A 13,755-nucleotide genomic window follows, 5' to 3' on the forward strand; every position below is an offset into this window, starting at 1 on the left:
TATTATTCTGAAATGGACCAATCTACAGAATGAGTGCTTTTATTTTTGGTACGCATATTGTGATGCTAATACTTATGTACTTTTACTTGAGTAACATTTTGAATGCAGGACTTTCCTAAACTTGGGTACTCAAATACAAGATCTGAGTACTTTTTCCACCTCTGGGTGTTAGTAAGTTGGTTCAGCATACATAGATACATCACATTTTATTATCTTGAACTCTGGAAGTTGTGAGTTCGCAATATAAAATAGCATAACAAGGGGAAAACTTAAGCTTTAAAAGTTCAACAAAAAAATCTTCTATTGAGTTTAAAATACAGAATATACAAGCAGAAAGGAAAGTATAGATAAAGAGAGATAGACACAGGTAGAGTGAATGATAGAGTGAACTGTAAATCATGAAGTACTGGCTGATGAATGGAAGCATGAATAAAAGGCGGAGTGAACTACAGAGAGAGACGGACAGATTCAAGGAGAGGCAAAGATACGGGTGGAATAATATAAATTATGGGATGTTAGCTCGTCTGGTAATTCCGGTGATAACTCTCTCTGCACTATCGCTATAGCAACACCGTGCCCACTCTGCTGTTGGCGCGGTGATGGCATCGCCATTCGTTCTGGCCACGCTGATTGAGCTGTCAACGTACACACACGCATATACACCGCATTACACAGGCACACACTCATGCAGATGAGTAATTTTTCACGTGCAACAGAAACACACACACACACACACACACACACACACACACACACACACACACACACACACACACACACACACACACACACACACACACACACACACACTTCATCTCTATGTATCTATCACTTTATAAATTGCAGTGAGCTGAACAAGAGAAGGTCATCTGAAGATGCATTGAGAACTATAGAAACAAGCATCAACAGGGTTCAGTCAGGGGGAACTCAGGCAGAGGTCCAGGATACAGAGAGACTGGTGAGAGAGGTAAAGGGTGTCTCTAAGGGGGTCTTGTACTTGTTCTGACACTCTTACAGCAGCACAGGGACACCACCTTACATCCAAAAACAAACCCAAACACACTGCAGTCTGATTCTATTCCCTGCCCCCATTCCAACCACCAAATCACAGTAGTATTTTTTCTGGTGCTTGAAAGAATGCTTTTTTGTTCAAATGGTATATGTGGGAATTATGTCGGGATGCATGTAGTTGTAAATGTTCTTTCATTTGCAAGTTTGAAACTGCTAAATGTGTGTGCATGAAAAGCCTACTATTTAGCATTGATACGTGTTTCTTGGCTGCACAGCATGTGTCACTGCATCTGCACATGTTCTTGTTTGTAAAATGTGACCACATGAGCATTCAACCTTATGTGATTATTGTTTTTGGTGTGTGTGTGTGTGTGTGTGTGTGCGTGCGTGCGTGTCTGTTAACTGTACGCGTTGCCGCGGCCTGACGCAGAACAAACTAATTAAGGAACAAACACTGCTTCAAACCAACCAGAAAATTACCTCCCAACTCTAACAGGACGACCCAAGGACAGACGATCAGGTCCTCTATCACATCCAGTCAGAACACACAGCCTAATAGAGGCTTGGCTGCTTTATCGAACAACTACCATGTGTCATTTTTAACAGCCCACTGATTGCAGGTTCAGAGTTAGTGTCTGTGAATGCGTATGACTTTATGTTGACATACAGAAATATGCTTCTATGTATCCGTGCGTCTCACTTCATTGATCAAGTTGAACGAAAGCCACATGTTTCTGTGATATGCAATAAAAGTTGTGCATTGGGCAAATTCTAACTCAGCTGTAACCTGTTGACTTTCAAAAGAATATGAAAATAAATTGCTGCTGAGTGTCTGTATATGTCAATATTCGCCAATCCTGTGGTATTTCACAGCCAATAGCTTCCAATTAAGTACTTGTGTCCAGGGAGATGTCACTGACAGTATCAATAGCATCTTTCTGACCTTTGGTTCCTCTTTCTGTTCTTGTTCTCTCTTTCCTTCCCTTCTCTTTCCGTCACCACACTTTCAGCATAGTATTAGCGGCACTTTTAGTTGTATTTACTACACTGCTGCTTTGATCCACAAGCTTTGCTATTTTTTGCTGTTGGATTTGTTCTGAGAGTCTGTGGCTTAGCATAAACCTAATGCCTTAATTATAAAGGTAATTGTCTCTCTGTTTTAGTGCTGTGAATCAACAGTACACAAATGTGGTTGCTAATACCACTACAGATTCTACAGTTGCGACTAATAACAGTGGTTTTGTTTTTGTTCTTTCTCTTCACAGTGAAGACATGTGGCAGTAATCTTCAAGGGCCGTCAGGAACCTTCACATCTCCTAACTTCCCAATTCAATATGAGAGCAATGCGCAGTGTGTGTGGATTATTACGGCCTCAAATCCTAACAAGGTAAATCTCCCTCGCTCGCTCCCTTTTTGTCTCTGTGTCTAAATTCTAATTGTTTAAGTTATTTAACCTTGATCCACCACAACTACAGTGGGATGCATTAATTATTAATATTCCACTGCCCATTTATAACTTGCTTGTACAAACCCACTTGATTCCTGATTGGTATGTGGACACTCTGCTTGCAGCTTTCTTGAGAACTGCTCATACAAACAACAAACACTCAAAACTGCACTGTCTTGGATCCAAAGCAATATCCCTGCCCTGAAAAATTGCATCAAACACCCAGGTTGCAGCTACTAGATAGATTGTCGCAATATAGTCTGCATGGTAAGAAAAACACATCTTAGTTTGATTTCAATCGCAGTCAGAAAACCTCAGTGAAAGCAAGTGTTTTAATTTACAAATAGGTTTATATAATATTCAACTACAGCATTGATTTAATTATTGGGGAACTGAAGAAGAGTTCAGTTAGTAAGCCAGCATCCAGCAACAAAACTAATGTGCAGTGAATGGGCCACAGCCTGTGGAGGCTCGCTGCAGCCCTGACAGCCCCCCACCTCCTCTAATGCAGTGCCAACCCTGTCCTGAGCCCACCTTGTGGCATGAGCATAACCCAGCCTCCGGTTTCCCCTCAGGTTAACTCAATTACCTCTCTCAGTTTGTTGCCGTTGTTTTAAACTTTTTTTTTACTTGCCACAGGCTTGGCTGTAGTCATGTTGAAAGTCATGTAGAGGCAATCCGTAAATCATAGATATACTCTGAATTCTGTGTAGAGAACCATCAAAGCTTACGGGTGAATATGGGGCTTATGAAATGTTAAATAAGCAACAGCAGCATTGGCAGAGCAAGAGTTATAAAGTCTACCTTTTCGGGAAAACAGTGTGTTGAATATTATGCATCAGTGAGTACACTATTTCCTGTTTGAGTGTAGTAACTCAGCTCAAGTTGTCTCCGTGAATTAGCTTGAAGGTTCTGCTACATTTGAATTTCATGCATTCTATGTACTTTTAATCAATATAACAGTCGTCCTTACAGGCATTTATAAAGTGTAAACAACGGCAAAAAACTGAGAGAGGTAATAAAGTTAACCTGAGGGCAAACCGGACGCTGGGTTATGCTCATGCCACAAGGTGGGCTCAGGACAGGGTTGGCACTGCATTAGAGGTATCTTTACATAAGTGAAATATGTTGGTAATTCATGTAGGAGGTTCTGTAAATGATATGCTAGTCAGAGCAAATCACTATCTAATTCTATTGGATTGCTTAGTCCTGCAAAGGGGGTAAATGATAGGCTCTAAGTTAGATGAAAAGTTGGGATTGGTTGCACTATTTCCCAGGAGAAATCTGATTGGTATTCAGGAGATACTTCCTTATTCCACTCAGGGTCACTGTGGTGACCGCTCTGTCGTCAATGGCAACACCTGCGTCAGCACCATAGGGATACACATACAAATATCCGGGCACACTCGCATGCACAGTCACACACAGATAACATACATTTTAACATACATATTTGCTGAAATACACACTCTTTTAACATCCACATAAATACACATGCGTACTTGCTGCTTTGCTCTGACTCACAAGCTTTGTCTCTCTCTTCTTCTGCTCACACACACACACACACACACACACACACACACACACACACACACACACACACACACACACACACACACACACACACACACACACAGACACACACACACACACACAGACACACACACACACACACACACACACACACACACACACAGCTCTCCCTGTCACAGCCCAAGGCCCCTGGTTTATGGCCTGCAGCAATACATTCTCTGTTGAAGGCTACATTGTGTATGTGCCTGTTGAAGGCTATGGTTCTAATACCCTTCTGCACCCTGTGGTGTGTGTGTCCATGTCTGTGTGTGAGTGTGAGTGTGCATGCGTGTCCAGGTGTGTGCGCACACGGAGATTGAAATGAATGTGGATCTTTCATGGATGATTATGGATGTTGCAAAACACATTGATCTGTATGAACACCAGGTCAACTGAAGCTGTCTCAAGTCATTTTTATAGCCCCTTATCTTTAAAAGATATACAGAAAGTACCTTATCATCTACTGTAATGTTCTATTTTATTTCTTGAACATGTCATGCTCCATACCGCACCACACATGTCATGCACTATACTGAATCATGCATGTCTTTTATCACACTGCATCATGTATCCTAAATGTCATGCACAAATGATGACACTACATCACATCAAAGGTATTCATGGGTCTGTAAATGTGGACAGCACCTGACCTTTAGCGAAGGAACGTTCATTTAAAACAAATACAGACGTAGAGCCTTGGGGGCTAAGACATGTAACACATGAACCAAACTGACCCTGCTTCAAGTCCGGCCAATCATACCCTATTACTGAAAAGCAACTGGAAAGATGGTTACATTACATTCATCAGTAATGCTAATAGAAATTGTATAGGACAGAGGAATGGAGGCTTATTGCAATACTGAACCCATTAGAAAAGTAATGTGAATTTACAAAGCATGCAAAAGGGATGAGAAGTGACAAATCATTCTGAATAGCTCCAAATCATTTACCTTTTTTTTTTTCCCTCCGTCTTGGCAAGTTTTTTTTTCCCGGGACACCTTTGAAGAGGCACATATGAGAGTATTCATATTAATCATACCATAAAGAAACTGAAACCTCATTACATAATTGCTGAAATAGGTCATAGATTTACATCTGTCAGACTTGTCTTTCTGCCGTCAGATTAAAGTCATTTGTTTCCCTTGGATTTTTGGCAGAATCTGTAGAAATATGCTTTAAAGTTGTTGAAGCCAAGAGCATCAATCCATCATTTTGATGGTATAGATTTTTTCCTAATTTTAAATGTTTAAATACTTAAGTGACATGCATTATGATTTAATGGAGCAATCCAAATAGTATTATTCCGAGAAGTGCTCTACGTTAACAAAGCCAGTTCCAGAAAAGAATATCATTTAGAGGCTTTTAATAAATGGGAAAATAAATCACAGACATGGCTTAACCATTTATCCAACTGTTTGCCCAAATGAAAGGTTAGCTTCTTTGGTCAGCTTCTAGTTAAAACTCTGGTCACGATTTCTGTTAAAGACATTTCAGTGTTTGTAGGTTCATGATGGTTTTGGACATTCTGTCACGGTTAGAGTGAGTACTTGCAAGAGGAAATTGCAGGTTGGGGCACATCTTGTGGAGTCAAAGGTAATTTACTAGTACAAAAGCAGGTTTTTGCTGGGCAGGTGGTGAAGGCAAACAAACAGCGGGGAATTGGCAGATAAACAACAGGTAACAGGCGGGAAAATAGTCGAGCATTGACGATCTGGCGCACTGGCAGTAAAAAGCTGTCCTCAATTAGGAGGCTGATGAGGGAACAGGGGGCAGTTTAGTTGGCGGGTGAGTGGTCAGTTGATATCCTGAGGGGAGAAGGCAACAAGAAACACAAACACTGAGGGGGAAAGAGGGTCATGGTGCAAGCACAACACATTCAGAGTAGAGGAATCGTCCAAAACTGCCTCTCTAACAACCAGAGATGTGCTTGTTTTTATGACTTTTATTTCTCTCCCTATCTAATACTTTAGCCCCTTCCTCATTCCTCCTGTAACATACTTGGTTTTTTTTTCTCTTTTTAACACTGCACACCCCTTCTCTCCCCCCATTCCCAGAGGCACTGTCCTCAGAATTACCCAGCTTATTCATTAAACAGCTCAGCCTGAAACCAGCAAATTACTATGGAGAAAGAGAGACTACAGACATGGAGGAGGGGAGCACTCGTATCACTTTCTCCATTGCAGCCATTTCCACACATATTCTTCTTCTCGTACACTGTTAGCGAGACACAGAATTTCTGTAGTGCTTTTTGTCTCAGTCAGCCACATTCCCTCTCTGTCTGCCCACCTCTTTGCTCCTTCTCTCTCAGGTTAAATGTTAATAGGGTTCTATAGCTCTCTGATGTTATTGCTTCATTTAGTTTTGGCAGAATGAGCCTTTAGAACCAATTCATTCTCTCCTGTTCTCATTTAACCTTGGGGATGGTATGACGAGATGGCCATTACTATACCTCTCTCTTCCCTTCTTTCCTATTCTCTTGTCCAACTTCTCTCAGAAACAAGATCTTACTGTTCTATTATCTTTTTATTCATTTTCCACATCATTAAGTTTCTCTTTTTGCGCTTCCCATGTTCCTGTCTTCCATGATATAAACAAGTCAAAGCATCTTACAAACCTCATGTCAGTACGAGTCCACTATTTTAGAGCTCACTTATAGAGCTGGACAAAGCTCAATTAGTGAACATGCTCATGCTAGATCAAGCCCTGCTTTATACATTATCAGCCTTACAGTAAGTAGAAACTGGCTTTGAGCCACTTCGCACACATTTGCATGCACAGTGTCACTCACAGGCTGTGGATATAAGAAGACTGCTGCAGTGCTGCCATGCTGCATATATAGTTATCACCACTATGCCCAAGGAAAAAGAAATGCAAGGGCATTCAGGAAGGAAGGGGAGGTACACTTTTGATAGGCTTCCTTTTGACTAATTTACAGGCATTGAATTCAGTTATGCCCTGTAGTCCGACAGAAATCCATCATACACAGAGAAGCCATGAGGCCGAGATAAGATAAAAACACACAGCAACGTCTTCTTTAACTTGCTGTTAGTCATTAAAATGGCGTGCTTCTGCATCTTCTTGAAAAGACGAACGGTGTAACACTTTTTTAAAACTTAATTGCAATGTGATTTGAATGCAATTTTCAGTACAGTTGTTGCATAGCAACAGTACAAGCTGTACTTTGTGTTTTCTATCAGGTTTCTGTTTAGAGTCGGTATCTTAAAAGGAGCCCCTGGTGGAGTCAGCTCAATGAAACAGAAGTATTGGGGGGAAGTTGCAACAGGCTCTGTCCATCAGTTTTCATCAGCTGAAGCCGGGTTTTCTCACAATGGTGCAATTTATACCGTCCAGGCAGAAGCATGATCAAAGGGAGCGGATGCAGTGGGTTTACTGTGTACTGTCAGACAATTCATTATCCCTTGGCCCTGTCTCTGCCCTCCCTGCATCATTGACCGCGTCGCTCGCCAGGTGGTTCTGATATTCCTATAGTACCTGTATCCTCAAAGTGTCCCTAGATCTTATAGTGTTATGGGTAGGGAGGAGCCTGCCCCCACCTCATTGTCTCCACGACAACCAAAGGAAGTGCTTTATCAAGCAGAAATCCAATTCTGTCGCCTCATTGGCTAGAAGCCATAGATGGATGAAAAAAGGGGAATGCAGCAGCCAATTAGAAAGAGAGAGGCCGAGGGTTTGACAGCTTGAGAGGGGAAAGGATAGAAGGAGGGAGAAAGAGAGAGAGAAATATGTAGAGTGCTCAGTTGTATCTATCGCACACACTACACAACAAGAGACACAAAAGGCACACATAAACAATAACCAACCAGCCTCAGTAATGAGTTCATATCTAAGTTGACTTCAGTTCAGCTGACACATTCTTAGACACGTACGCATACATGGGCACAGTATAATGTATTTATATTCCAGCTGTGTTTAATGCTGTGTGAACAGTGCTGATGTGGCATTAGGGTGTAAAGGACGAGTACAAGGAGGATGGACCAGCCCTTCACTGTTGTTACACTCTGCATGGACTATCAGGTCCCCCCCTGTTTCCTACTGCAAAAACAAAAAAAGCTAAAAATCTCTATTACATCATCAACTAAATAAATCAGTATTGGTAGCAGTTCTCATCATCTACCTCTCAGTAACTCCTCTTAAGTTAAATGTATTCTACGGATATTTTGGATTTGTTGATGCGTTCATTGTCCTCACCATGCTTTTTAAAAACGCTATCATTTTGAAATTCCATTCTATTACTTTTCTGAAAATAACAAAGCAGGGTTCAGGAAATATTCCCAACTGCATCTTCAAATGTAATCCAAATGGCTACATCAGCATCCAGCAAGTGCAAAGCTTCTCTTTTTAGACACACAGATCAACTGTAGTGGCACAGTGGCAAATCCCTGCTGTGTCTTGATAGGAAGTTTTAGGAATATTTTCGAGTCGTATAGGACAAGTCTGGAGTTCTTCAGTAAATGCATAACTTGTGTAAAAAAAAGTATCAATCCATGAGGCACGTACAAGTCCAGAGGGTTGTGTTTCATGACAAGACATATATTGTCTTTTCAAATAATAATTTTGATGAGCCCAAGAGACGTATGAAATCCAACTGGTACATCATGTTTCGCCAAACTCAACATGTAGCTAGAGTCAGCTGCTACATTAAAAAGTAAACCACATGATATTTCCATTATAATAATCTTAACGATTTAACCCTTTGAATGCAGGTTCTGGTCTTGCCTTTAGATAAAATACTCAGTAACATTCTCTATATATGCTGCTGTGCCTCATTTGTTGTCAGAATTGCAGTGGTATTGAAAGCCGGCTATGTGCTAATAGGAGAACTGTGATAAGTGAGAAAATGGTGACAATGTAATCACAGAAATAGACGCATTCATCGCCACAAAACTGTTCTTGTCGGCATAAATGAGTGTGTGCATTTGTGTGTGTTTTTAGATGTGTGCGCTTGCTAGAGAGAGTTTAGCAGGTTGGTAGCTGATGCTTAATCCAATCTGCCTTACATGCTGATAAGGCTGGTTGGTGTCAGGCAGATCACTGATTCATCTTAGAAGGCCCCCCCACCCCCCTTTATTTAACCTGACATAACCCCTCTGGTTATGTCAGGTTAGGTGGAATTTGCGCTTTCCAGCTTGCGTGATTTCATCTTGGTAATTATCTACAAAACGAAAACCTGATTCTGCTGCCACAAGAAAATTCCAGAGTTAAATGAGCTTCTTGTGAGTGAGAAATAATAAATTAACCCCATGAGAAAGAGCAAATCAGGCCATATGCTAACAGATAAGCAGTTAAACAGCAGCTGAGTTGAAAGGCATGGCTACATTTTTCATTTGTCCCTTTTTTCCATAGATTAGTGGTCATAGTGAGGAAAAACAGTTTATATTTTATGTCCACAGGTGTCCAGGTTGCAGATAGTAAAGGGGGAATAATAACTATATTTATGTTGCCTGACTCAAACAGAATGTTTGAATACAAACTACAAAAACAGATGCTCATCAATGAGAAGATATTGATACGCACGTAAATATGCTTAGTGTTAACTCGCCAGAGTAGAGGAGACTCAGACCTGTATGATGTTTTGGATGTTTTTGAAGTTCTCCAGCGGAATATTGAATATGGAAATCTGTAAATTTCTCACAAGGAAATGGGAAGTGGAGGCAGAGAGAGGTTTCACTCTCCCCTGAGGGTCAAGTGGGAATTCTAGTGAGATATTGCACTATGCTAGCATCAAAGGTGTGCTCATTATTACCCACCAATTCTCTTTGTTGCCATCTCATCTCTCCTTCTTCAATATCCTCCCTTCTCTCAATTTCCTATCATCCTTTCTTTGTGTATCTTCTTCTTCCCTCATCGTCTGTTCTCTCTTCTTCTCTGCCAAATGTGTTTCTCTCTGGTGTTAGATGAAACAGAAAGTGTTGGTTTAATAATTCCTCAAACCCAAGTTTTGAGCTATGTGCTGATTCGCCCAGCTTCAAGTGCAGCTCAGGAGGTGTTCCTCATCTCTTTTTAGCTCTTCTTGTAATACTGAATGAACTCTGTTGTAGATGCCATGGCACAGTTCGTCATCACTTAAACTGAGGTGGCTAATGTTTGTCATTTTTGTAAGGACTTTCTTCTTCTTTGTCTTTTTCCTATGAATCAAGCAAACCCGAAGTACCTATATATAAATACAAAAGCAGTCAATTGACTTTAACTAAGTTGAGCTGATTTGAATCTGACATGCTATGTTTTTGTGTGTGAACTTTAGGTTATCCAAATCAACTTTGAAGAGTTCGACCTGGAGATAGCCTATGATACTCTGACCATAGGAGATGGAGGGGAGGTGGGGGATCCTACAACTATTCTGCAGGTGTAAGTAAATCAATATCCTTTCATACAATCCCATATATGCCATGTGGAAATATAAATCATGCTTTGTTATATCATTCTTTCTGAATCATGTCAATGACAAACTGAAACAAGTGTAGGACCTGCTTGTAAGAATCCCTGATATGTTTAGCTTATAATTCAAAAAAACAAATTCACACAACCTTCAAATAAGGAAGTTAACAAAAACCAGACCCAAAGCTTCTTTATTTCCTTAAACATGCTGCATTTTAAATCAGTTGACTTCTTATAGCTATAATGATGAGATGCATACAGAGCAGGCGCTGCTGTCGTACCACACAGATTATGTCAACAAAACAGATTTACCAAAGTCATGTGGTGAGATAAACTCCTTAAAGGTGAATGTAATAACTTTCAGAAAATGTGCTGCCTTTACTGCGATTTTGCATTAGAGTCATTTTATGAAGCAGGTGTGCAACACACAAGGTATTTTCATAATGGCCAGCTGCCATCATGAACAGCGGCGTTATCGTCAGACTATCACACGCCTCACAGCAGTTAACATGTTTCACATAAACTGCAAATGACCAGACTAACTCACTTTTCTTTTTCCATTTTCATTCTGGCTTTCGATGTAAGTCATCACCTGCTAGCTGGCTTGAAATCCTCCCATTTTTGTCGCAATTACTTAGATCATAAAATAAGCATTTCGCATCATGTGTAACCGTTAAAAAGATGGACTGTTTTTGGAATTTGGGAATGCTTTTCAGTGCCCAAAAGGAAAACAGATGTAGAGCCTTTACACAGTGGATGATTTCAATTCACTCCGGAGTCCATCACTGATAACTTTCATGCCTAAAAGGCGTTGGCAACCAGAAAAATGGCTTGATAGTATGAATGTACTCAGAGCAGTTTGCTTTTCTGAGGCAGCATTATGCACAACCAAAGCAAACCCAAATCAAAGCATTCATCCAGTGCCAGAGAGCTGCTGCAGTTTGTTCACATTGAGAGCAGCACTTGAGCATTTCCTCATGGCCTTGATTGCAGTGATGAAAATTATACTTTTTAAAATAGTGATTATCATGGCAATGATTTAATATGAATATATTTTGTGCTCTAGACTATCAGGAAGCTTTGTTCCTGACCTGATAGTCAGTATGACCCACCAGATGTGGCTTCACCTTCAGTCTGATGAGAGTGTCGGATCCATAGGATTCAAGATAAACTACAAAGGTAAGAAATTTGCATGTTTTTGTGTCCTTGGCACAAACGAGAGATGCGGAAAAGTAAATGAATATAATGTGTGTGAGTGGGCTGAGAAAAGATTCCTCACCTTAAAGAAATGGGTGCAAAGACTTTTTTTGTAGACTTTTTCAGCTGCCTTTCCAGTGATTGTGTATGACACCAGAAAAAGGGGTCAGTGTATCCTGGGGGGTGTGTGAACAACAGCCTTTAATATATTTACAAATATTATAAAACATTACAGTTGTATTTAATGTTAAGAATACACTATCACTGTTTAACTTGCAACACTAAGTCAATTCGTTGTCTGGAAAGTTTGGCAACTTTTGCTTTAGTGCAGGGGTGCCCAACCTTTTTTGAACCAAGATCTACTTTTGAAGTTGATAGTGTGTCGAGATCTACCAAGCCATATCGAAAGCCATAGCGTAGCCACAATTAATTGTGCACCTATATAATAACAACATTTTCTGACACAAAGATCAAGTTTGAACAATAATAATACATTTATTGAAGTAAATGTACGTCGTGCAAAGAATAAGCACAAGTAGGCCTAGGACTGGCCCATAACAACACGTCAACATAAAACCCAATTAATACAATGCCTAATTCAAGTTGGAAAAGTGGTTCTCTAACTTAGTGGGACTTCTGGCACTGAGAGGAGGAAGCTAGTCTTTCATAGTCCGGACAGTAGGAGCTGAGTGCCAGCAGTAAGCAGGCCACAAGGTGGTCATCAGTCATGGTGGATCTGTATTTTGACTTAATGATTATGTGAAAAGGCAGAGTCACACAAATATGTTGATCCAAAAAGTGCAGTCAAATTCTTTGCAGTTTGTCTGAGGTTTGGGTACTTCTCTTTCTGCATTAGATTCCAGAATTGGACATTTGTGTCAGTTGTAGCTCTTGATTTGAGCTCAATGTCATTATTTAGTGAGAGGATCTCATTCTCAATAGCACCGCTATCCAGGTTGAAGAGTGATGCCACTTTGGACGTTATACAATCCACATCTATATTTTCCCCAAATGGAAAACTGAGAAAACTGGCAACAGGCTCAATGGATGCAAAGTCAGTAAAGCGCCTTGTCAAACTCTGACAAGATGCTTTGCACTTGATCATCATAACGTGCACTCTCAAGTCACAGTCTTTGCCCTGACGCTTAAGTTCTGTGTCCATATGTGGAGAGTTCCGCAGATATCACTGTTGCAACCTGCTTTATAGCTGTAACTTGCTTTTAAAGGTGTTCACGAAGCTGATCATGTTGATGATGTGTTTGTTCTTACCCTGCAGCTCTAGATCAAGTTATTGAGCGTGTCAGTCAGATCGGTAAGAAAGGCTAAATCCAAGAGCCACTGACTGTCTTCTAGCTGTGCATATTCAGCATGGTTTGAACGTTTCAGAAATTCTTTAATTTTGGGTAACAATTCAGAAAACCGTTCCAGAAATGTACCTTTGCTGAGCCACCTTACGTCTGTGTGCGGCAGCAGATCTGTGTGTTCTACGCCGGTCTCCTCCAGTTGCGCACGGAATAATCGCCTCTGCAGACTCCTGGCCGAACAGAACACGCAATCTTGTTAGCCACATCCATCACGTCTTTCATATTTAAAATCTTCCCGCACAACCCTTGCTGGTGAATTATACAATGGTAATTCAGGAAATCCGGGAAAGATTCAGACTGTTTGCACAATCCAATGAACCCAGCAGTACGTCCAATCATTGCTGGAGCCCCATCGTTTGTAATGGAGACGAGTTTGAAGAGGGGCAACTTGCTCTTACTAACGAATTCCATAAAAACCTGAAAAATATCTGCGCCTCTTGTGTGCCCTTTCAAAGGCAAAATGGTCAGCAGCTCTTCTTTTACACTCATATTGTCGAAAACCATTCTAATGAACACACATAGCTGAGCCACATCCACAGCATCAGTGGATTCATCGAATTGCAGAGAAAAACACTCACATGTGTCAACATCATTCCTCAATTGCTGTTCAATATCCTCCGCCATTCCTTTGCATCGCCGTGTAACAGAATTTCTTGATAGCTGCACATCCTGAATAGCAGACACAATCTTCTTTCGATTTTTAAAATCTGCAAAAAGCGCATCTGCGGCTTCCATGAACGCTTCTTTCACAAACTCACCATCCTTGAA

General features: G+C 40.7%; 1 protein-coding gene across 1 annotated transcript in view; it reads left to right on the forward strand.

The window, feature by feature from the left end:
* Positions 1-13,755, forward strand: part of csmd3b (CUB and Sushi multiple domains 3b) — a 312,509-nt gene that overhangs the window by 198,856 nt on the left and 99,898 nt on the right. The window contains exons 10-12 of the mRNA XM_063899320.1: positions 2,277-2,398; positions 10,293-10,396; positions 11,493-11,605. Coding sequence (XP_063755390.1) covers positions 2,277-2,398; positions 10,293-10,396; positions 11,493-11,605 — 339 coding nt within the window. The remainder of the gene's footprint in view (positions 1-2,276; positions 2,399-10,292; positions 10,397-11,492; positions 11,606-13,755) is intronic.

This window comes from Eleginops maclovinus, chromosome 13, assembly GCF_036324505.1.
Source record: "Eleginops maclovinus isolate JMC-PN-2008 ecotype Puerto Natales chromosome 13, JC_Emac_rtc_rv5, whole genome shotgun sequence".
NCBI classification, from domain to species: domain Eukaryota; kingdom Metazoa; phylum Chordata; class Actinopteri; order Perciformes; family Eleginopidae; genus Eleginops; species Eleginops maclovinus.